Below are 24976 nucleotides of genomic sequence, written 5' to 3'. Positions count from 1 at the left end.
AGCAGCATAGTTTGCATGCCTGAGGTACTGTGATGAATGGATAAAGGCTCTTTTAGAAGGACTGGCTGTGTGAATATGAGAAGAGTTTGCTCTCCACATGTTTGTGCTGCAGATCACACGCATGCAGCTTTGGAGTGCACAGGGCTAGGCAAGAGCCCAGCAACTGATACAGCATGCTAACACATTGTAACCATAAATTTGGACCACCCACTCCATGAGGGTGGCCTAACTTTGTGACAAACTGCCCGGAGAGGCTGCGGAAGCTTCATCCTTGGGAGATACTCAAACCTTGACTTGATACACTTCAAGAAACCTTATCTAACTTCAGAGATGGATCCAGCTTTCAAGCTGGCTGCGGTGACTAGAAGATTGTCCAGACGGCTTTTAAAAGCCCCTTTGAAACTCAATTATTCCATGATTCTCTGTGGCCTTCTGCAGTATGCCTGGCCTCTTAGGTTACTGTTATGCCTGGCTGCAACAGTAGGATGCTCAYTCCACAATGCCCTGTTTCACAGCTCAAACTAGATCTGTGGGTTCACTGGGCAACATCCCTTCTTTCTTTCACATTATCAAGATCATCTGACAAGTTCTTACAGTCATTAAAAGTTAAAGATCAAGTTATTCATGCTGGAAGTAGAAAATGCTTTTATAGGTTTGACGGCTGTGGGGGGGAGACAGGACCCAAAGCCTGATTCTCTGACAACAAGGAAACCTTGGAGAAGATCAAAGAAGAAATTCAATACATGGTAAAGGCAAACCCTGTCTGGAAAGCAAAGTAACAAAAYAGGAGAAGTTGTGAAGCTTTTATTTCTAACCTCTAAAGAAACAACAAAAATGGGCCTCACACATCCAYATTTCATTTTCCTGGTGGAAACAGTCATCCAACAAGACAGGCCTTCACAGAAAGATGCAGATGCAGAAAAGTATAGGGACACAAAAGGTAATCCCCCTTAGGTCCTGAGCTGTGTCTAGTTTTGTGGAACAAAAGCTACTTCAAACCTTTAAAGAATTTTTAAGGTACACTTACCAAAACTCTGTCTCACTGGGAATAAGAAGATGGACTGCACTCCAGAAAAAGGAGAGTTAAACCYTCAGTGTGAGTCTACAGGATATTCCTGAATGTTGTCTGAGTCAGGGAAACAAGGATACATAGTAACACTACCAGGAAAACTTCATATGGCCTCTGGTTACTAACAACCTTCATTGAAAAAAATGGCATGGTATAGGAAAGAACACTGCCTCTACAGGGAGAGGGAAGATTTGCATGGGTCTGCTTTCTAGAACAGCATGGCTTGCGCAGGAATCCTGAAGCTTCTAAAAAATAATTTCACAATCGTAACAACCAACTGCCTCTACCATGGCAGGCTCAGCTAGGATCACTAGTGSTCCCTTCCTACTTCATATTAAGAAAAAATCTCAACTCAAAGCAGGGCATCCTGCCTGACCACAGAACTAGGAATATRGTTCACCCTGTGAGTCTGCTCCTCATCCAGGAACAGAAGGCCCAACACTTCATGTTGATATCCAAAAGTAATGCATTACTTTTATATAGCTATATATATATGAAGGCATCTTTCACCATGAAAAACAGCCTGCATAAAATGTGAAATAAAAACATTGAAAGCAGTTCTGTCAAAAGAACCCAAACTGAATTCCATGAATGGAATAATCTAATATCCAAAGTAGCTGCGAAGTGCAGTAATAATGGGGACATGCCAATTTACCTATTCATAAAACAAGTATGAGGGAGAACAAGGTACAAGAGCAAACCTYCCAAGTACTAACACAGGCAAAATTCCTCAGTCTCACTGATAGAATATATATTATCTTGAATGTAAATGATCCATGGACTACTATTCAAAGACAAGTGTATTAGGTTACCCAAGTAATTAGTTATCATTTCAGCACTCCTGGCTTGCCTTRCGTTTTCCTAAACCTGGATAGTAAACAATACTGATGCATCCAGCACAGTCTCTATGTGCACATACTTTATTTACAAAGAATGTAGGCATTTAATATTAYATTAAAAATCTACATTAAGAAAAAACTACTGCAGTCACAAAGTCAAGCACATAAAGGTTAGAAAAAGCCACARCTAAATACATACCTGTAGCACTGATCTAATACCCTACACACATACGGTCTTCAATTACACAAACATTTTTTTTCCCCACAGTAGATACATAAGGGGCATGGAAGATACAGCACCCATTCAACAAGCAGCTACTGAGGACTGTACTTTCTTTAACATTTTTTGTGTGTAATCTATGGACTGCTATACTGAAATCCTTGCTTGAAACACATTACTATTAATTTCTTCTTGAGTTTTATTTATTGTGTTAATAACAGTAATATCTAAGTCCTACACATTCATAATTAATTTTGTTAACACCACAGAAAATCAGCAAATATTCTACTGATCTCCCATATGGGGGAGGGAAATCCAGAGATAAGTGTTGATGAAGGAATTCTAGATGCCACATTTGGGAGACTGTAATTGCTCATGCTGTTCTGATTAACTTTATTTGTGGATTTAAGTATTCAGCACTTTCACAAAGCTGATCCTAGTATCCAGAGTCTGGGCACTCAGAAAATGCAAAAACATGCAATTAAAGGCAATTTCTGAGCAGTTCAATTTAGAACACCAGACTAACATTTTTCTTCCAGCAATGTTCTGCTTCAATTGTCATAAATTCTTGTAATCACAAAAAAGGCACCCTACAAATTGTCCTCTCCACCAYACGGCAAGTAACATTTCCAGACCAGAACACCTTGTACTTTAAGGAGGCTGACAAAAAAATAGCAAGTAATTAAGTAATTTAAAATGTAGTAGCTGAAAACAAATACACAACAAAGAAGACAAAATTCCAACTTTGATTTTTCCGGTTTTGGTCATCAGTATTTTATCTTCCTACTTGCAGATAATCAATCAATCATAAACTTCATCCAYTGGCACCTAAATAAGCCTTGACATGGTGGAATAGCATGTGAGGGTGAGATCAGTTTCCCACAGGGGGTCTGAGACCCATACTGACAGCAAAGTGTCATCTTTAGATGAATGGGAATGTTTCCCTGCAGGAGAGAATGTCTCTGGAAGGTCTGATCCCACTCCAGGCATTGGAAGTCAGCAACTAGTGCAAATGGCTTGCTTTGCCCCAAATTCTCACTCCCCACTCCTTCCCCATAGCATTCATCCCCACAGACATAAMACCCGTGCTTCCACTGCCCTTCTGTCCCACTTCCATTCTGTATTCCTTATTTTTCCAGGTAATTTCCAAACCATGGATTTCTCCTTCAGTCATGTAGTTTCTCTGCCTGTAATTCTGAATACCACTGTAACCACTCAATTACCTGCCTTGCCTTCAAGCTTGTTTTCCATTTCAGGTTCCTTGTTCAATTTGCAAGTTTCAACACACAACCCATACTCCCACCAGTTTCAATCTCCAATTTACTTCATGAGGGAAGCAACCCCTTACGTGGCAATAGTCTCCCTGCAATCACTTCCTCTTACCATTTCTTGTTCCTGCAGGCCAAGTACACTGCCTTCACAACAGACTTTTTTCCACTGGCACCTCAGTCCCCAGTTCGAAAACAATTTCAATCATCTTGTCCCCACTATATTTGAATGGACCATTCAAGTGAAAAGAGGTATAACCAATATGAAAGAAAATCTCCATTTTTAATTGTGTGCTCAGACCAAACTGTATCTCCCATCCCACAGCAGACAGGCCACAACACCAGAAATCCTTTCTTTCACRTAATACAGAGCTATGTTTCAAATGKTTTAGCTCTGAAGCTTAAACAAATCTCTAAAATGCTTAACAGATTTGTTTAAATGGCAATAATTTGGAACACTTTTGATGTCTACTTTCACTAGCAAAAACCACTTCAGCAAAATTGAGTTCCTCTTCCAAGCTAGTCCTTCCAAAAACATCCTTACAGATTTAGGRGAAAACATCCTTTTTCCCTTGAAGTGCCCTCCTTCCACTGAATGACTTTGCAAAAAATTCCCAAAACTCCCTCAGAGAGACACTTAGGACTTAAGAGTCAGATGTATATTAGTAAGGAAAGACAAATGCTAAGCAATAAAAATCTGAAGCAAAGGTTTCACCCTGTAATATTCAGATGGGCAATATGAGACGTATTCCCAATGTCAAAACATCTTTCAACCATGCTTTATCATACATATCTGTCACGTAAAACAGAACCAGTACTAAAACTTGAAATTTCCTCGCCGAAACTAAGCAAAGTAGCAGTTTTGTACCAGTGTCACCTGTATGGTCAACAGACAAAATCATGTTTTTATTTTGTTTCATGTATAGAACAGAAAGCAAAATAATATGCTCTTCTTACTGGAAAGCAAGGAAGAAGGCATAACAAATTAAGACATGTCACCCATTTACCATCTTAAGTGTCTCAAATTAYACTTTTAAATAAATCCTGACTTTACCAGGAAGTAAGCATAATGTCAGGACATCAGCAATTTCAGCAGTTAAGTCACCCATTCAGATGTCAAAATAAAMGTAACTTTTATTGGGGGTCAGGAAAACAAAAGAATCTATCCATTAATTCCACACCTTCGCAGACTTATCTGGAATATAACAAGACACTTGCAAGAAGGAGCTTGACTTTCCACACTAGGTTCACAAAGGGATTCGAGCACTTTTTACAGTGAGCATTTTGCGGTGGTGAAGTTAACCTTTTAGCTCATCATTCAAGGACAGTTACTTGGATATGGAACCCAAATATTAACACAGTCATCAGACCACAGAGTATTCCTAAGCTGGTCTCTCTCTGTATCATATAAATCTGTTTGTGTTGCATAAAGCATACATCAATCAAGTCAAAGATGAAGATATTCCATCTCTAAGGTTAGGGCATGAACACGGGAAGAACTGTACTCCATTACTACCTCCATCAAAGACAGAAGATGCTTAGACAAGTCTCTTACATCCATGCAAATGCCCCAAACTCCAGATTCTRGGTACTCACAGCTCTTTTCTCCATGTGATGGATCAGTAAACTCCTGAGAAGGCTCAGYAGAGATGAACAAACATGATGTGCCTGCGAAGCTCTGGGACAATATGGGAAGTGACTGACCACAGCTSTGGCTAGGAAAGATGACCTTATCATATGGCAAGATGACTAGAGGGGTAGAGCACCTTTGCCACATGAAGAGACAGAGAGAATTGGGAATATTCAGCTCAGAACATTCAGTTAGGTTGGGGAGACCTAACTGACACCTTTCAGTACCTTAGAAAGGAGACTACAATTCAGCYCAGAACATTCAGTTAGGTTGGGGAGACCTAAATGCCACCTTTCAGTACCTTAGAAAGGAGACTACAAGACATATGATGAGTATTTACAAGGGTATGTAGTGACAGGACAAGGGGGGATGGCCTTACACTGAAAAAGGGTAAGGTTTAGATTAGATATTAGGAAGATATTMTTGACTGTGAGGTGCTGAAGCACTGGCACCRGTTGCCCAGAGAAGCTGTGGCTGCCSCATCCCTTGAAATATTTAAGGCCTGGCTGGACAGGGCTTTGAGCAGCCTGGTCTAGCAGAAGGTGTCCTTGCCTATGGCAKGGACATGTTTCTAAATWGCTTGTCAAACAATTGATACCTGTGTATTTTAAACAACTAAAGAGAACACTTACACAGCTTTTTACAAGTAACTTCYTCCCATGGCAGGGAGGGTAAAACTAGATGATCTTTAAGGTCCCTTCCAACCCAAACCATTCTACAATAAAGGGGACTGAAAGGTGGCTTTTAAGATAAGGGTTTTTAACAGGGGATTGTCTGACTCTCAGCCAAGTGAATCAACTGTGTGTGTAAATGTCTGTCCAGGAGAGCAGCAAGAGCCTGAATGTCTTCCCAAGGTAACTAGACCAGCACAGAGGATTGTATCCAAGGCTCAAGCCCAACCTAGACGGTAAAACCAGAACCACTGGCCAAAAGAGTTTTGAAAAAAGTAATGGGCCTGAGTTGACTTAAAACTCCCTTATGCCATCCCAGGGGACTGGGAATGCCCAGTATTGTGATGGAGAGTATATCAAAGGCACCTGTAATGAGAATCACCTTCGTATTGTGCTCCAAGAGCTGTTTCTAAATTGCTTGTCAAACAATTAATACCTGTATACTTTGAACAACTAAGAGAACACTTATGCAGCTTTTTGCAAATAACTTCTTATTCTATCTTACAAAAATTTAAAACTTAAATAACAAAGAAAACATCCCAATCAAAGTTCCACAGTGTTGTACCTACACAAGACAATTGACAATTGACATGACACCTAGAGGATACTTTCAAATCAAGTTCTTAGAACTCAAGGGAAATATTTATTGATCTTCTGACTGCTGTGTTTCCCTACCAGATCTAATTATTCTTTAGACAGAAACTGCAAAGAAACAGGATTTGACAGCATGGCTTTTGAGCACATTATTTCATGGGTGTTACATTACTATTAGGGTGAACAAAATCTTTTACCCTAGTAACTGTGTCAATGCAGTCCAACCCCCTTCACAGCTTAAAAATCTAGAGCATTGTTACTTCACACTTTGACAAAATGGATCAAATCACTAATGTGTCTCTTCCAATATCTGTATGTTGTCAAGATTAGTAACAAGCACAGCAAGACAGTCCCCAACTCAATACCTGGCCTATATGGAAGTACAGAGCAAGAAAACCTTTGTGTATAACAGGAAAGACTTGCTACAAGTTAACACAATTAATTAATTTGTGTAATTCTAGCAGGGTTTCTCTGACAAGATGAGCAGAATACCTTTGCTCTCAGGTATTCTGCTCAAGTTATCAGAGCACATGTARCACATTCTGCTTCAACTTGCTTAAACTTTTGACAAATACAAAGGCATTTTATYACACTTAATCCTAAAATGTACTAGACCTTTAAAAAGATATCATGTAAGCTCTACCATTCAAAGAACAATCAATAAAAAGACACAAATTACAGATTTTTGTGACACTGTAAATGTTAATTATTTACAATATAGCAAAATATAATATAATTAATCATTTCAGTAGTGACATTCTTCTTGTTGTTCTGCTTTTTGTTCCACTCTTTTCATGCACCAAAGACCACRTATAAGAAGAATTCTTAAATTTGGTATTTCACCACATTTTACAGAAAAAGTTTATAAAAATAACAAAATAAAGGGACTTGTCCATGGACACTGATGCTCCTAGAAGTACGTATCAATCCAAACACAGGTCTGCACACTGGAAGACCATCTCAGTAGTGGTCAAAGTTCAGCAGCACCAGTGTCTCATATTCACAGTCACTGAGGATCAACTGCCCATCATTCACAAATGGACAACAACCAACCACTGAGAAAAGGTGGATAAAGCCAAAGCCCCTGTCACTGCTTAAAGAACAGGTAATAGAGTACTTCTCTGATCACAAATCTGGGAAAGCAAGCACAGCCATCAGTTCCATAAGATTAAGTTTTTCACATCAATACTTGTGCTATCTCCTAATCTCTCACACTCCAACACACAGTTTGCCCTTCYGATTTAACTGATGTAGAACTGTTTGTGCAGCCACGCTGTTCCCTGACTCRGAGGACTGATGAAGTCTAAAAAAAACACCTGCCACCAAGAACAGGCTGGTTTAAAACTACATCAGTATGCAGAAACAGTTCACAATACAACTGCTCAGACAAATGTGCCAGCAAACCTTGCTTAGGTGACACAGCACTGGAACAGGGATTGTTGGAAAAGTGACACAGAAACCCCCAGCCACTTAAACACTGTCTTGTGGAATGTTAGGCTAATTTTCATTTCTTGACTAGGATGTATGGAAACACTTCSTTCATCTTGCTTTTGTCCCTTTTTACATTGTTTATCATCCAGATGGCCACTCCTGAGAATTCTTACAATTAAAAATCTGGCAATGCTTTCTGGCATTTTCAGATATGATGACATGCACGTATGCTCAAGATGATGTGCCCTACAAGTCTGATTTTCCTGGCTGGCTGTTCTAGAACACATGCAAATGAAAAACTTCAGATCTTAACACAGCCCTCTAAAATTAACATTATAAAATGTTTCCATGCAGAAACATTCTTACCCCTCCACCTTGCTCTTCAGACTGAGCCCATATAYACCCCTGATGACATCCTGAAGAAACAGAATGATTTTGAGAAGATCAATTCATTGTTGGCCTTCGTTATTTTAGCACCAGTTTAAGATGACAATCATTCATCTAAGAATAGAAATCCATGATAGGAAAAAAGAAAACKGCAGGAACATCCAGGTGGTTATAGAGTATGAATCCTTTCTTTCTATATGAATTGTAAGAAAGCTGCCTTTGGCATCATAATTCTGAAAAAGACCCAAACCAATTCTTCTTAAAATACACAGCAGCTGTTGAAAGGTACTGTTATTAAAATACAATAATAAAGGAAATGTTTGATTTTTTTTCTATTAGAGATGTGTTTGTCTTGCATGTCTTATATTGGGATGTCACACAGGGGATCACACCCACCTCCAAACACAGCTACCATTCCAGAATCCTCTCTATAGAGTTCATAGCTGCCTACTAGTAATGCCTACGGCTCCATACGGTTTAACATCAATCAGACTGGAAAGTGATCAATTTCCACAGTGAAAGAACATCAGAAGCAATTTCAAGTGATTCTGAACTCAACTATTTCCATAGCACAAAATCCACTTCATGTCTAACCACCTTCCAGTCCTCTGCACAGAATGCAGTTCCTTCTCCAGCTCCCACTTGAGTTACAAACCAATTTCCCAACTCTGCAGAGGAAGTAATGGCTGCTCTGGCTGTAGTTAGTAGCAGGAAACAGGCCAATTCTGCAATGCTCAAAAAGGCACCTTGCCAAGGCTGCTTGTCTCGGTTCCATCACTCCCAAAGCCACGGCWGCACACTGCAGGAAAAGCTCTTACATTAAGGTGCACTGCTGGACTAACAAGTGTCAGGGGACTACTGAAACAGTCAGAAGAAAGAGGAGGTGATTACATTCCCTGTTACATGAGAGAAGACAGTCTTTAGGTGACTTCAAGATGATTCAAAAATACTAAGAGTTTTGATGTTTTGATATGGAAACCATTTCATAAGTGTARAAGTCCTCTCTTACCATGGATCTAGCTGATCCAAAGTGTTTTTCTTACCATTATATGAAAACACAGGAATTTGTTATCTACCCTTACCTTTTTTTCTCCAGCTTTCTATACTTTACAGAAATCTTTCAACTATCCCAATTCCTCTGTGTTTATTTCAATGCTGTCTAATCCAGTGTGAGCAAAAGAATCAAAGATCACAACTACTCATWACTAGTTCAAACTAAATAAGGAATGAAGGACAGATCATATGAAACAAAATCATATCTTGCAAGATAAAAGACTTAAACAAAATACCAACTTTTATTGCAAAGTTCAGGCCCACATTGGAAACCCAGATGCCTAAATCAGCACACCAACCTTTAYCAAATTAAAAGAATCTATCTTCTAAATACTTACTCTGCCAAAAAAATGAAGGTAAGAGATCTAAGGTTTCCAGATGTTACCCATTTGGCTTTAGAAAAGCCAGCTGACTGTGCACAATGTATTATTGTTTTAGAATAAATTACTATTATGCCCTTTTTATTCCTCACTGAAGCTGATCACTTGGTTTCACATTCCCAAAGGAAAAACCAAGGAAGTCTTAGGAAAAGTTACTACTTTGGTTTATACTTTAGTCAACTCTGTGAAAGAAACTTTCCTTTAAACCATTTTCCTTCACAGGWCAGTATCAGAAAATATGGAGATTTCAAAAATCTACAATAAAGGTATTCGTAAATTGCTGACTCAGTGAATTCCAATTTCTGCTACTCTGGCAGCAAAGAATTTGAATGAAGATATTATTGTATATCACTTTGATGAGGGAAGAATCTGAATTTCCCTAACATATTCTTCACCAAAGAATAGTTCTTGAACTGTGTTGCCCTACAGGCAAGGTGTGCGGTCTATGGGGAAAGGTACTGCTCAATCCTAGGCCCAGGAAAGAAGAAAGAATATTCAAAATGAGGAGACAGCCCTTGGGTATTGTTTCTTGTCCACAAAGTCCCCCCTATACGGTGGGATTTTCCTACCAGCGTCCTCCACCTCCTCCTCATCCCATGCCACACACCTGCTSACAAGCTTTAATTTGTTTAGCTGCAAATTCCTCAAGACTGTTATATCACTGCATTAGCAAAGTTAGACACATAGTTTAAAAGTACACATTTTGACAGGACTCACTGCTAAGACTTCAGATGCATGTCCAAAAAATATCCTGCAGAGATTTGTTACACTACTTGCCATGTATTTCAAATGAATATAGGAAATGCCAAACTAGATTAGAAAACTAGACATTTCAGTTTGTAATCCTTGCAATGGTAAATACCAGATGCCATGCACAAACAAAATAATCCTAAAGCTGCCACTATCAAACATCCTAACCACAAAAAAAAATTCCTGTTTTGAAGTACACACTGGAGGTATAACTAAATCAACATAAATACCAGCCATTCCCTAAAAGAACAACCCCATTCTTCCTCGCCTGTGCACACCAGAGCTAGGAATTATATGACCACAAAATAGGCTGGTGCAGCAAAGTATTCCAACAGAAAACTGCTAATTATTTGGTGGAGTTAGGCTTTTCTTGGGTTAGCCAACTTAACTCACTCAAATACCAGATACTGAAAACTAGCGCACAATTTGGTAAATCTTTTTTTTTTTTTTTTAATTAGCTTAGGTAAAATACGAAAGCAAGCCAAGACAGACATGAAATCTGTCACAAGGCAAGCAGCAACAGCAACACTAGAAAAGGACAAATGAAACATGGCTGCTCCATTCAGCAGTAGATCGTACTAGACTGGTTAAGCTACAAGAATTTAGCTCTTAAGAAACTTATGCTACAGTTACATGGAGCCCATTTAAATCAAAACAGACCAGCATCACCCTTCACTTTTTTCCACACAAGCATTCCAACTCATTCCTGTGTAACAATGCCATGCATGTCTGATTCAGTAACCATCTCAGCAGGCTCAGCCCACCAGAGCAGAAAGAATTTATCCATTTCTATAGCTTTACTTATCCTCTTATTTTATTTCAGCATTTTCCTTGGAAATCTACAGAGTACTACTGCCAGTGTGCAAATGAAACAGGAATTCATGGCTTGGGTACGCAGGCACTTTTTTAAAGTAAGACAAAAACCATAGTTACTTTCAAAAAATAGTTGTTGAAGTTCCAAAACAGTTTAAGCATAAATCAATTTAAGAACTTCCCTTTAGACTAAAAGGGAAAAAGTTTAATTCTATATGTCTCAACTTGCATTTACAATCACATTTGGACTCATGCTGTATTGAGGTATCTAATGTGAATCTTGAGCTGCACGCAGGTTCCTGATGTGGCCAGTGATACTGGAGCTTTGTGGGGTTCTTGGGATTTCGGGTCATCTGTGAAAGAAAAGGAACCAGCAGGGACTGCTGGGTCTACACTGTTGGTTTGCCTTGGGAATCCGGCCTCGCTTCCCATCCAGCCCAGATGTATAGCAGAACCCTGCGCCAAGGAGTCACTGCTGCTGAGACTGCTGAGACTACTGAGTGAAACAACCCCACTGCCTCCCCCTTTTGGCCATGGCAAATCTTATCATTTCTGACAGACACAAATTTTGTAAATCTCAGCATCACAAAAGCTTTAAACATCTGTCTTTGGCTCTGTGCTTCAGTGATACTTGCATCAGTGTGCTCTACTGTCAAGGTATACACCACACAATTTGTGGAAAGGACAATCAATTCTGGTATGTATCCCACTATTTTGCTCAACTTTCATRAGTTTAGATATGTCTTTTCCACTCCACCCCTGTGAGGTAAATAATTTCAAGCTTTTTAATATTCTGTGCTGAATTTCTGGTCTCTGAAGTCTCCACTCATGTTCCTGACAGTCAGCAAGTCCACAAGAAGGATTCCCAGCTCTATCATCTACAGAAATGCCACACTTTTGAGGTTTTAAATAGCATGCTGTAATATCCAACCTGACTTTGCAAATTTAACATCCTTCTAACAATTTACTGAAGAAATTGCCTTCGTTTTAAAGGACAAAAAAAGCTCTAATGAAAGCGTGAATATGTAAAACAAACTGCAACTATTACTTCCTCCAATATCACGTATTACCTTCAGAGTCTGAGCCTGGAATTGCTAAGCTTTCAAGACAAATAATAATAGAAGAGGAAGCAAAAGCATATTATTATCCACTGAAGGTACATTCTCTTCATCAATTCCTTTATGTCATAGAAAATTTTACTCAACCTGGATCCCTCACACAACAGTAGAAAATAAAAAGGATACARAATGCACTACCTCCTGGATTTTGTTCCAGGATACCTTTTCCTAGGCCAGCTGAGGATTTTAACAAGGAAYTTAAACACAAAGCCCTTGCTTATATCCTCCAGCAGAAATCTTAATCAAAACAGGTGCAAAAGCTCTACAAAAAACAGAACTGGAAAATTAAGAACAAAGATTTTTCATCTCTCTCCAACAGAAAGAATTGTTTGATATAGATTCCCAGCCCTCAGGAAAAAAAAAAACAAACCAAACCCACAATTAGACAGTCCAGACTATTTATAATAAMATTTCTATCCACAATTTTTCAGCATTTTTATCTCACTCCTTTTCAAACSGTCAGTTAGTTACATCATATTGAACGAACACTTTGTATGAGAATWATTTCCCTTTTTCTGCATTTTTTCTAGTAATTTTCTTAATTTTTCTCATTCTTGTACCACACATCCCTCAATATTAGTTTTCCAGCTTGAATTACTTTTATCTTTTTCCTTACAACAGACACAAGCATTAGGAGACATCAGACAGTAAAGAGCAGAAAGGTCCATAATTTACACTTGCCCTATTTAATTCCCCAAAAATAGACAGAAGACAGGAAATAAGAAATCACCAAGAAACAAAAACAGTACTGAAATGCTGAAGGACTAATTATGCATCTTAGAGACTGCAGCTACAGCCCAGGACGGCTGCATTCTCATTACATACTGTCCAAAGGAAAGCACACTCAGAGCGCAGACTTTCTGACAAGTTACCTTGATTTGAAGACATTCTACAGAATTTCAATCTGTGATAGAAATCATGACTCCTCAAAGACAAAATAGGTAAATGAAAGTTTAGTAACACCAGAATAAAAAATACTTGTTTTACCATACGTATGCTTTATACTTGACTGATACATGACAAAATAGGGTATAAACTTTTAACAAAGTTCTTCCCCAGAGTAAGTTTTATGATTCCCTTCCTACATGATTTCCCAAAGAGGAACAAGGTATACATGGCAGCCTCTTCTTCACGGCTTAGAGTACTTTTATATTTTCTTCCCAGACAGAATTAATTACTCTTAATACAACTTTCAGAAATTTAATTCTTTCCTGGGTCTCCAGTGATACATTTTTGACTGATATATGGGGTTAGAGCAAAGAAAGAGTTAAAGGTAAAAAAAAATAACACTSCAGTTTCCTTACTTTAGGAAATTCAAATTTAAAAATGTTGAAACAAAAACAAATTGTGTYACACAGCTTGACATTGGTGATATTAGTATCTTCTTATCACATAAGCTTACTATCTACAGAACCCTTTTTACAGGGTTTAACACTTCTAATGCAATTTAACATCTTGCTTTTCCTTCTTAATCACCACAGGGAAAAAAAATAGGAAAACAGAACAGAAATCTCATCATTTAGTTTTAAACACTGTAAATTGTAGTAATAGTTCAAATTACTTGATGCACATACTTTGTTTATCAGCATTGTTCTTTTCTGGAATTCAGATAACTCCACATCCGTACAGCAGCGTGCTTTAGTTACATCATATTATAACCTCAAGTTCCATGACACTTTGTACTGTTCATTGAAAATTCCTTTTAGATTATTTCCAGTGTTTTCTATTTCAGAGCCAGAACACAAACAGAAGAAAAAAGAACCTCTGAAACTCTTAAATGCGATCCACAACATTCAAGTACTGAAGCAAAAATTAAGTTCCATGACTTCCTATTGTTTCAGAAGTGCTATAATCCTTACTCTGGACTCACCAAAATGAAACATCCTCCCCTCTTTTCTGCAGAGGGAATGCAAAAATTGTTCTAATGCAAATTAACAAATTGAACTATTATATTTGATTAACATAATAACTTTTTAAAAAATTATATTTACCTACATCAACATGATTTAGGTGATGAATGGTAGGCAGTCTGGCATTTATGGAATTCACTATTAAACAGTACAGACACTCAATTTTACAATCTTTTTCCAAGTACCCTTTCAGCACACTCCCAATCTTAGATCATTCTCACCAAGATTTCCATCCTCAATGGTCAGCACCACTTCATCCATCACCAAGGCCCGGAAATCCAGCTCCTCTTCACAGCACTTGGCCTTCAGTGCTCTCAGGATCTCCTGCTGAGGATAATCTTCTCTGATGCGACGGTCTGTTAAGAACCACAGCCTGGGAGCAACTGAACTGCACATCTTGGACTTGTCTTGCAGCCTTCAAGGTCCCCTTCCAATGGAACTGCTAGACAGTGGAGAAGATGAGACTTYGTTAGAATACACAGGCTCTTCATGACCCCTGCTGGACTAAGTCCCACTTCCTCTGCACAAGTCAATCCATTTCAACAGACTGCAACTTCCAAACTCCAAGAAGCAAAAGCAAGTCTACACCTAATCTGCAACCAAAGTACCAACAACAGAAACAGCCCATATACATTCCACAGAATGTTAAATGCTAGAAATTAGTTCTTGCTTCTCATCCCAGCTTTCTCCTCAAGGAGTACAGAAAGACRTAACTACTGGTACTGGCAGTACCTCCTTCTTGGCATTCCTCTTTCTTGACTAAGAAGTATGCAAAGAACTGAAAACTTTGAATTTGAATGGCCATGTCTGAAGGCCAGAATTCCAACTTCACAACTGAGAAAATTTCTTCAAGTGAAATAACTCAGCCACCCTCCYAGGTACAGCTAAAACACCCAGTGACTGACTTGATTTGTCTCTTTTCACCACATATGAAAGACCAAAGAGTGTGACAAACTCTTTGCGTGAAGAAAGCAGACCAGAAGARTAGAAATTCATTACCACAGAATCTTCCAGATAACTGTTTAGGACTGATATGCTCTTACAAATATTTCACATCTGCTGTGAGATATATTTAGAAATACATTTAGTAATATCCAGAACATACAATAGTGGAAAAACCAAAGGAGCAAGGAGCACCAACAAAATGTCAGGAATAGAGAACATTAACACATGTAAAATAAAGCAAAATCAAGGTCAGAATTTCAACAGAATTATCATGCTAGCCCTTTCTTGCTTCAAATCAATTTTTTTTAAATCACCTTTATAAATAAACAGCACTAATGAATTCAGGACCAAGAGCAGAAAACACAGTTCAAACTAAAGAATTTCAGTGGGGTTAGAACTGATAACAACAAGGTACTGCTCCTTTTACTTTGAGTACAGAGGACTTGGGCTATTTTCGACTGAACACATTTTTACTGAAATATTTTAAAAGCTGCAAAATAATGGACTACTCCTTTATGTTAAAGAAAGACAAGCACAGGGAATAAAAATTCTGAAAAAAAAACAGAATGGTTTTTCTGCATCACCTTTAAAATTTCTTATTAAAATAAAAAGGCAAAAATCATCATTTTCACTAATATATTTGATATGAGTTCCTAGAAGAACTGAACTCTGCAAAAGGGATGCAGTTTTGCCTGGTAGCCCTAATGACTGCTGCCAGCAAACAATGTCAATACAAGAACACCTTTAGGGTACAATTGCTATCACTCGATATTACAAAGAATTCTGGTTTCTGCACCAGGTCTTGGGGCAAAAGGACTCTTTAGTTACCATAAGAACCAGCTAGGTTTTTCTAGAATTTTTTTTTTTCTACTAGTACCACTTTATCTTAACAAGAAGACAAAATTTCAAGTCGACATTTTTATTCCTGGTACTGAGAACCATAGTAACAACAAGCAAAGACTGCGAGATTTTTTCCATTGATTTGGTAAATGAGGTGCAACAATAAAGCCAAGGACYACAGTTCCTCATACTAACAGACTGAAAGAAAACAGAAGCTAGGGAAAGACAATCACAGATCCAGACCAGTCCTTGACAGTAGTCATGATGTTCAAGGTAAAGCAGGAAAAAGTGTTTGCTCCCTGCAGAAAAGTGGATGTAGGAGGTTATAAGGAGTATCTTTTGATCTCTCAAAGAACCTCTTTGTTCTTCAAAGCAGCTCSAAGTGAAAAGGAAAAGACGAGGCTYGGGCAGGCAATGGCTGACATTTATCAGACACTGCCCCACTTCTGTCTCCCTCAACAATGGATTTCTGRACGCGGTAGTTTACACGAAACTTCCTGGAACAACATCCTCGGCCAGGCAGCGGGACAGGCTGTATTTTGCAGAAATGCTCCCGCTGCACGGCCCATTCCAAAGCCCCCGAGCACTGCCCCTCAGCGCTGCCATTTGCAGGGGTTTGGCGAGGCCGAACAGCGCCACCTGCCGCCCCTCCCGGGCAGCGCCGCTTTGCCCTGGGCCGCACGGGCGCATCCTGGAGAACGGCCGGAGAACGCCCTGGGCATGAAAACACACCACACCACACGCAATTCCTCGCGTTAAAAAAAGGCATAGATCAGAAAGCATCACATATTTCTCAGCCTGCTTGAGGCTTTAGTTTGGGTTTTTGTGGTTTGAGGCTTTTCCCCTCATTACTGGTTCTAACGCTGATACAAGAACCCAGTATTTTCTCCCCGGCTTTGCTTTCTTTGCCAATCTTCTTCAATTTTCCTCAAATCCCTTCTCTACGTGGCCCCACCTCCACCCCCTCAAATACACCATCATCTCTCCCTGACTGTCATTTCAGCACTTAATTTCTTAAAAATRAGCAAAGGGCTCAAGAAGAAAGAAAAAAAGGTATATGCTTCTCCAGCCTCCATCTTCTACGTTTGGAAGAGGTTACGATATTGTCAGGRAGGGCCATCCATATTTATCAATGGACATTAAACCAGCAGACGTATWAAAATGCCTTGGATATGGATACTCATCTCCCTCCTAATACAATGTCTCATTTGCCCAAAATCTCAATAGTTTTATAAATGCATACACAAAAGCTCCCATGTTATGGTAAGAAAGGCATGTAATAACCTCAAGTCTGGAAGCAAAGACCAAGAAGCTCACTTTAGAACAAGCTACAAGCCGGCAGAAGAGGCATAAACTAGCAATCCCAACTCTTGGATCCTTTGCCTCCAACCCAATACCATATACCTCTTCCGCCCAAAAGAATTTCTTTTTCACACTAATACTCTGCTCCTACAAATAGAATATACTTATCAGTTTCAGCGTCACTTTATAATCTACTGTGAGTAAGAAGTCTCTCATAACAAAACCTGCAATTTACCCTATTAACCCAAACCCCTTAAAAATCCCTCCCACATTCTCAAGAAAATGGCCTGTCGGAGGAAAGCTGGCCTTGCAGTCAGATGCACAAAAGCATTAAGCTCTAAAGTTGGATATTATTGCCAGAATTCTTCCCTGAAAACGAACTCCACCCATTTCAATCTAAAAGRCACAGCCTCAGACAATGCTGGGTGTGCATAGAATACTTCCTAATCCATGAGAGCATCTATTGCAAAGTAACYATGGTATATAAAAGGGGAAGAACAGATGTTTAAATAACTTCAAGATGGCCACTTCAAGTGCAGTTTTCACTCAAAGCTACTACAGTCAAAGTAAGTGCAATCTTTCAATAACTACTTCACAGATTTATGRAATTAGAAGGCAAAAAATAACCATAAACTCAACAGCATGTGACAGACTGGGAGAGTGGAAAAGGATGGTATCAAAGTGAAAGGTCTGTGATAAAAATCAAACTGTGTCACACTAGCAGAGCAGACACTGCCACAACTGCTTCAGGAAGATACTGCGTGGAACAGATTCCTTGCAATTTATAGAGGGAATGAATGCTCACCTCCACTTTCAGCTGTTGCACCACTACATTGCTTAAACCAAGCCTTACTCCAGCAACCACACAGCAGCTTCTTTTCCTCCCCAGCACATGCAAACCTACTTCCTCCCACATTTCCTTCAATCTGCAGTACACCTCTAGCAGCTGTTCTAACAAAAGCACTCACTATGCTTTTCGACTTTACATCATATATRAATATGTTTTATTGAAATAATAGGGAATTCAGCCAATCAGATCAGCTGTCTAGAGAGATCTTAACATCTTCTCTGAAGACCACTCTTTTTGCCTTGAAGTGTTAGCTCTCTTCACAGAGAAGATTAGAGACCTCCCTCTCCCTCCAGGAATGGGAGATTGGTCTCCATGGTTCATTTACTCATTCTCCTGTCYTCAACACCCAAAAGCAGGAGAAAAATAGACTAGTTTCCTTTTCTTTTTCATCATGATGTATTTCCCTTAAGATGAAACAAGAAATCCATTATTAGGATATACTAATTAATTTATGTATGACTGGTAAATGTGTAAGACAAAAGGTATCTAGCATGCAAAAAAAAAGTTCAGTATTATTTTTGTTCAGAAGACAACTACTCAATGCTTTTGTAAACTAAAATGTCTAGATTGCCTCTTCCCTATGGGAATGAGGAATGGAATCCCAGACATCTCATAGCATCAAGGATCATCGTGATCTTACATTTCAACTGCTCAACCTGTGATYTGATGTTGTAGCACACTCCTACTGACTACAGTGGGATCTGGGAAACAAGTCAGTGGAACAGTTATTACTAGTAGCCCCTCCCAGAACCACCCCTTTTTTTTAGAGCTTGGCTCAGACTCTCAGTTACAGCAAGGTGCACAWAACACAAACTCCACAGATTTCAACAGTTAATAGAGAGGTAAAACCCAACCTTAGTCTTAGCATACCTCTAGGCATGTTTAATCCCTACAGCTGAGATACTGACAATAAAAATCTCATGGAAGTGCGAAGGAATGAGTAAGAGACTAACAGTCACAACTGCCATGGGAAATAGAGAACTAGGAAAAACATTGCTCCAAGCACTCACCTCACTACAAGTAAYACTAATAACACCATTAATGCTTATTCCTTAATACTCATTTCCAGAACAGTGCTATTCAAGTTGGAAAAGGTATTTTGACTTCCTTTTCATCATAAATTAGCTAAGGCTTGAAACTGAGTACACATTTCCAACAAACCAATCGCYTCTACCCTTACAGCAGTTTCTAGAACAGCTGGAAGGCCACATTTCAAGCCAGTGAAGACCTAAGAATGGTTAGCAGATGCTTGCAAGTTATCTYCTTCAGGAGAGACCTCAAGGCAGATCTGAATTAAAAAGTCAATCTTAGATAGCAGACGCAGACCAGTTAAACAGCTAATGAACAGTTTTTCAGCACATGACCCAGCATGCAATCCATCATACASCATCACAGAAGTCTCTGTGTCATCTTAATGAGAAAGAGAGCAGTATTTGAAACATCCCAGAAATAGGACTTTCTAAGTCATAGGGAGAGCAGATCTGCAAACAGTTCCTAAATGTTTCGGGCACAAAGCACAAGCGATTTTTTTTCCAGACAAGCATACCAGAATGATGATCATCTAAAGAAAATGTTACAGAAATATGGATGGATGGTGAAKAAACATATCACATGGTGACAGAGAAAAGAACTGGCATCTTTAGAAAAATTAATCCAAGATAAATCAACCCATTCCTGACAATGCTGCTTCATGGTGATGGTCAAGGCCAACATCAAGAAAAATTCCTCTTTTACATACCAGAAACTAGTTTTCCTAAGACGGGCACGTAACTGAAAACCTTTGGAAACAACACATTTTTAAAAGCTGAATAATCTGAAAAAATAAAGTATTTCTTCAAATGCATTTTATATAATAGATTGAAAAGCTGCAGTGCAATCTGTCCACTGCTGCTGCATTATCATCCACCCTCTACACATGCATCGGAGAATTGAAAGTCTCTGCAGGCAGGTGAACCCCAAGCACACCTCTTTGAAAGCACATCACAGTATTCACTTCCTTTTCCCTTTGAGATTTGTAGACTGCAACAGCCAAAGAATATGGGAATATATTAATTGTTCCCATTCATTCCCACCCCTGCAGATGGGCAACTGCACTCCCCATGATGGCTTTCATCTCCTTGTCTCCACCTTTGCACTGAGTGATGTTCAAGATGCTAGCAGCAATCCTCCCAGGCACAGCTGCCTCTGAAAGGCAGACATCCACACCCCCCATCTTTCCRCCTCTGTGTTCATGCTTGCAAGTACAAGAATCCTCATTCACACACCCCACTTCCYGATCACCACCGAATAATCCATTCTCTTTCCTCCCTGCAATATGAGCCCAGTACTGGGCAGCATCAGCCATCCTTCCAATTCGGTCTTGGTATTTTTAACAACAGCAGGCTCCCAGCTTTTTCACGCCCCTCCACTGCCYCTGTGTGCACACACACGCCCGTGTGAAAATAACACACCATTTCCTCCCACATCAGCTGCTTTTCCACCTGTGTCAGGTTCCCCCGCAATGTGGTACAATATCCCCTCTCCTCCCCGATCCGTGTGTACACAGCCAGTTTTCCCTCCTCCCTTCCCCCACCCCACAGCCTCTGTGCATGCCTCTCCCAGCGCCGGGAGTGGGGGAAGGGAAACATGCACTGCGTGAATGAATGGGCTGAAGAGACTTACCAGAAATTTGGTGAGGAGGGAGTGGAAGACGAAAAAGACACTAAAGATGGGTGTTTCCTTCAGCGTGCCAAGTGCTGCTTCAGTTCTGGTTCCTTTAAGGAGGTCACGTGTCTTGCTAGGTACCCCTTTTGCTGGATCCTCTACTAACCAAAAAGGGTGGCAAGGAAGTCTTGTGGATGCCTCTCTGTGCTACACCCCAAAGGWGGGAAGGGTACTACTGAAGCTCCCAAAGCAAGCAAGTGATGATAACGTTCTCCTGGTCCTGTCAGGCACTGTCTAGTGGATGCCTCTGGGACCAGGGTAGATTTCTGAGAGAGGGAACGGGGAATAAATGAATCTTTAAAATAATTCTCAAATTGTTCTCCCCTATGAAGCAGGGAGGGATGGGAAGGAGTAAAAAGAGTACTGATGAAGGGCTGTAGCTTTCTATGTAAAAGAAACTCAATTCATGTGTTTCTGCTTCTTCAGAATTAAACCCCTAAATGACTGAAGTCACCAACACCTAGGGAGGAAAAAGAAAAAAGAAGAAACATCCCTATTAGACATAAACATATAGAGGTATGCAATAAAAATAAACTAAATCCCAAATGAAGAAAAGGTGCCATTCAAAACAGCAAGCAAAGTGAAAAGAAAATGATGACATGAACATAGGGGAAATGTGCAACTTTAAATATTTTAGAGAAATATACTACCACAAAAACCAATTTTAAGGGCAAGAAACCCAGAAAGCTAAAGCTTGCTCTTTTACTTAGGAATGTGTGTTCAAGGGATAGATAAACCCATACCTACATGGGAACATATGAGGAAAATAAGTTTCTACAGCTACAAAAACTATTACTATTTATTTGTGAGTCTTTAAATCTTTACACCTCTCCCCCAGAACAGCCCTCAGGATTCAGATGAGGTTGAAGAAAAGTACGTTTCAGTTCAGAAGCGTGTATTCTTATGCATTATAGGACCATGTATTTATTTCTATGCATTAGAACACACTCTGCCACAGAAAATAACCAGGGGTTTATAAACGGTGAAAAAAAAATAAAAAAAAAAAAAAAAAAAAAACAAACCAAAATAACATGTCTAGAGGATGCTTGCTTAAATGATGGAATAAATCCAAGATTAACAGTGGCACCCTTGGAAAACGGAGCTCATGGTAAGATCCTAGGCAGTAAAGTCATCGATGTGCCACCAGCTTTTTAAACACCGGAAAACAAAAGGGGAGAGGAAACCTAGTTGGGAAGATCTTGCTGCCAGACCCAACGCCAGCCACTCACACCCCTGGCTCCCTGACATGAAGATCAGCCCCGACAGCCACCACCGATCTCCACGGAGCTGTGCGGGGACGCGGCCGCCGTACGAGCCCGCGGGGCGGCAGCCCCCACCCCGCGCTCGCAGCGAGACCGACCCGCCCGCGGAACGCGGGTCCCGGACCGGGGCCGCGGACCCCGCCGCCCCTCCCGCCCCTCGCCCCGCGCACAACGAGCGGCCTCCGCCGCCGCTCCCCCTCCGCCACCCACCTGGGCGCCCCGGCGGGCGCGGCGGGGAGGCGCGGGCAGCTCGCCCCGCTCCGCGCGCGGGGGATGCAGCACAATCACCATGGGCGCAGCGCGGCGGGGCGGGACGGCTGTGAGGGGACGGTCCCAACCACCCCCCCGCCCGCCCCCTCCCCGGGCACGGCGGACCCCACCCCCGCGGGCTCGCGCCCGCTCAGCCCCACATCTCACCCGCCCCGGGCACCGCCGAGCCTGAGGGGACCCGCGGGGCGCCCACCCCCACCCCCTCCGGCACCGGGCCTGGCAAGAGAGGGCGCGGGGCGACGAAGGCTCCGGGAAGACGCGCCCCTTCCTCCCCGCCGGCGGCGCGGTCCTAGAGGGAAGCGAGCGACGCGACGCTCTGCTCGTCCCCCCCCCACCACCGCCACCCCGCCTTCCCCCTCCTCGGTGTCCCTCCTCCCCGCGGCTGAGGCGAGGAGGCCGCGGCTGTTCCCTGCACCGAGCCCCCCGCCCGCCGCCGCCTCCCGCGCTCGCTCCCGCCGCCTCACAGCGAAGCGGCGGCGGTGCCGTAACGGCCGGGCCGGGCTTGGCACGCGTGGGGCGGGCGCGGGGGAGCTCGCGAGGGCGGCGGCGGCGCCGGGATGCGTCGGACCGGACCGAGCCGAAGGGACCGAGGCGAACCGGAGCGGAACGAGCCGAACCGAACCGCTGCTCGTGAGGGGCGGTACCACCCGCGGGCTGAGGCCGCCCCGTCTAACGGCTGAGGCCTCCACGGAATGGGTCAGGTTGGAAGGGACCACAGTGGTSCAGCCTCCCTGCTACAGCCGGCCATCCTAGAGCACACGGCACAGGACTGTGTCCAGATTGTTCTCAAATACCTCCAGGGAGGGAGACTCCACAACCTCTCTGGGCAGTCTATTCCAATGCTYGGTCACCCGCACAGCAAAGAAGTTCTTGCTCATGTTCAGGTGGAACTTCCTGTGCATCAGCTTCTGCCCATTGCCTCTTGTCCTAATGGTTGGCACCATCAAGCAGAGCCTGGCTCCACCCTCTTGGCATCCCCCCTTTAACTGCTGATGGACATTGCTAAGGTCCCCCCTCTTCTCGAAGCTGAACAAGCCCAGCTCCCTCAGCCTTTTCTTATAAGAGAGATGTTCCAGTCCCGCAATCATCCTTTTTCCCCTCCACCGCACCTGCTCCAGGAGCTTCGTGTCTGTCCTTACTGAGGAACCCGGACTGGACACTGCACTCCAGATGTAGCCTCACTAAGGCTGGAGTAGAGGGGCAGGATCATTCTTCTCAACCTGCTGACAATGCTCTTCCTCATGCTCTTCCTCACACCCATTCCTGCTCTTCTCCCCACCCCAGACTAGGCTTCAGTCCAGCCCCCACTGCCATGGCAGACCCCAGCCCAGGTTCTGCTGTGCCCATCCAGCTTCTCCTGCAGCCCCACCTTCCACCCCGACTGCCTACTCTAGAATGCAGACACCAGGCCACTGCCACAGGTGACCGGCGCCAGCATGGCCCAGGCAGCTTCACCATCTGGCAGTACAGCAAAATGTACACCACCTGTTGTGCTTGTCGCTGCTGTTGGCATGTGGTGTGTAAAGCCAGAACCCTTGTATTTCATGTGACAGGTAGAAGTGTGACAGAACCACAGAATCACTTTGGTTGGAAAAGATCTCTGAGATCACCGAGTTCAACCTGTGACYGAACACCACCATGGCACTGAGTGCCACATCGAGTCCTTCCTTAAACTGTTCCTTTSAGTGACTACAGCTCCCTGGACAATTCTTTCCAGTATCTAATCACCCTTTCAGTGGAGAAATTCTTCCTAATGTCCAACCTAAAGCTCCCCTGGCMCAGCTTATGCCTAAGTCCTCTCATCCTATGTCCTGTGACATGTCCCACATGCCATACACCATCATGTGCCTGCCATACCCAGCGTACAGCCAGGGCTGCACCATCGCTCTCTGCTGTCAGTTTTCTAAAATAATAACTGCTGGTAGCAAACAAATATGACACAACCTACATACCTTGTTGATCTGTTTCTGTGGCACACCTAACTCAGTTTCCTTGGTACCACACCCTTTTCATTCTCTATATTGTATCAGCTGTACATTTCATGTTTTCCTGTGTGAATTACTCTTTCACCCAGCTTTCAGAACCTGCAGACACAACACACACACTGCACACCAGAGGAGAAACATGTGTGTTCCTCTGCAACCTCTGTTGCTCTTCCAGMTTTTCAAATACAGGATATAGGCACTGGTCATTCCCAAATACCCATCCTACCACAAATGTTCCCATTCAACATGCTTTCTTCTGCTTCTTCAGCATATGGTGGTGCTGTATTACTCATCTTCACTCTCTCAACTGAATAACAGACAGTTTGTTCATTTTATTCTGGGTCCTACTCCCCAAACCTCATACGCCATTCAGTCAGCTCTTCTGAAAACTATTTGCTTAATGAGTATGAGGCAAGGCTACCTCACAATGATGTCAGAGGCCAAAATCTCTATTTACCAGACATCATCCAATGCTCTCTCTCCTGTCTGCTTGGGTTGTTTGACAAGTCTTCTGGCTTCTCACAGCTGCAAGCTAGAGACCACTTCCAATTTCAGGTTCCCCTCCTTCTGACTCTGTACAGCAGTTTAGGGGAAAACACACTATCACTCACTTAAAYGCCAACTTGAAAGTGCAACTTGAGAGCAGGACGCAACCACAGGCAAATACCAGCAGGGTTAACTAGTAG

The 24976-nt window shown here is 41.9% G+C and overlaps 1 protein-coding gene across 7 annotated transcripts in view; it reads right to left on the bottom strand.

Annotated features, from left to right (window-relative positions):
* RIMKLB (ribosomal modification protein rimK like family member B) overlaps positions 1–24660 on the bottom strand; it is a 54087-nt gene extending 29427 nt beyond the window's left edge. For 3 of the 7 annotated variants that reach the window (XR_008965961.1, XR_008965962.1, XM_057375794.1), the window contains exons 1-3: positions 22453–22607; positions 20732–21233; positions 14355–14575 (exon numbers count right to left, since the gene is read on the bottom strand). Coding sequence is in view for 5 of the 7 variants with exons in the window: in XM_057375794.1 (XP_057231777.1) it covers positions 14355–14529 (175 nt within the window). In the remaining 2 variants the exon portion in view is untranslated. Of the gene's footprint in view, positions 1–14354; positions 14576–20731; positions 21234–22245; positions 22349–22452; positions 22608–23099; positions 23220–24516 lie in introns of those variants that run through there. The other 4 variants (XM_057375795.1, XM_057375797.1, XM_057375798.1 and 1 more) reach the window with 4 other exon arrangements.
* Between the last annotated feature and the right edge of the window lie 316 nt (positions 24661–24976).

The sequence above is a fragment of the Malurus melanocephalus genome, unplaced genomic scaffold (assembly GCF_030028575.1).
Source record: "Malurus melanocephalus ecotype Western Australia unplaced genomic scaffold, MMel_1.1 scaffold_259, whole genome shotgun sequence".
Classification (NCBI taxonomy): domain Eukaryota; kingdom Metazoa; phylum Chordata; class Aves; order Passeriformes; family Maluridae; genus Malurus; species Malurus melanocephalus.
The sequence above is the reverse complement of the archived record's forward strand: the minus strand, read 5'-3'. Positions and strand labels throughout refer to the sequence as shown.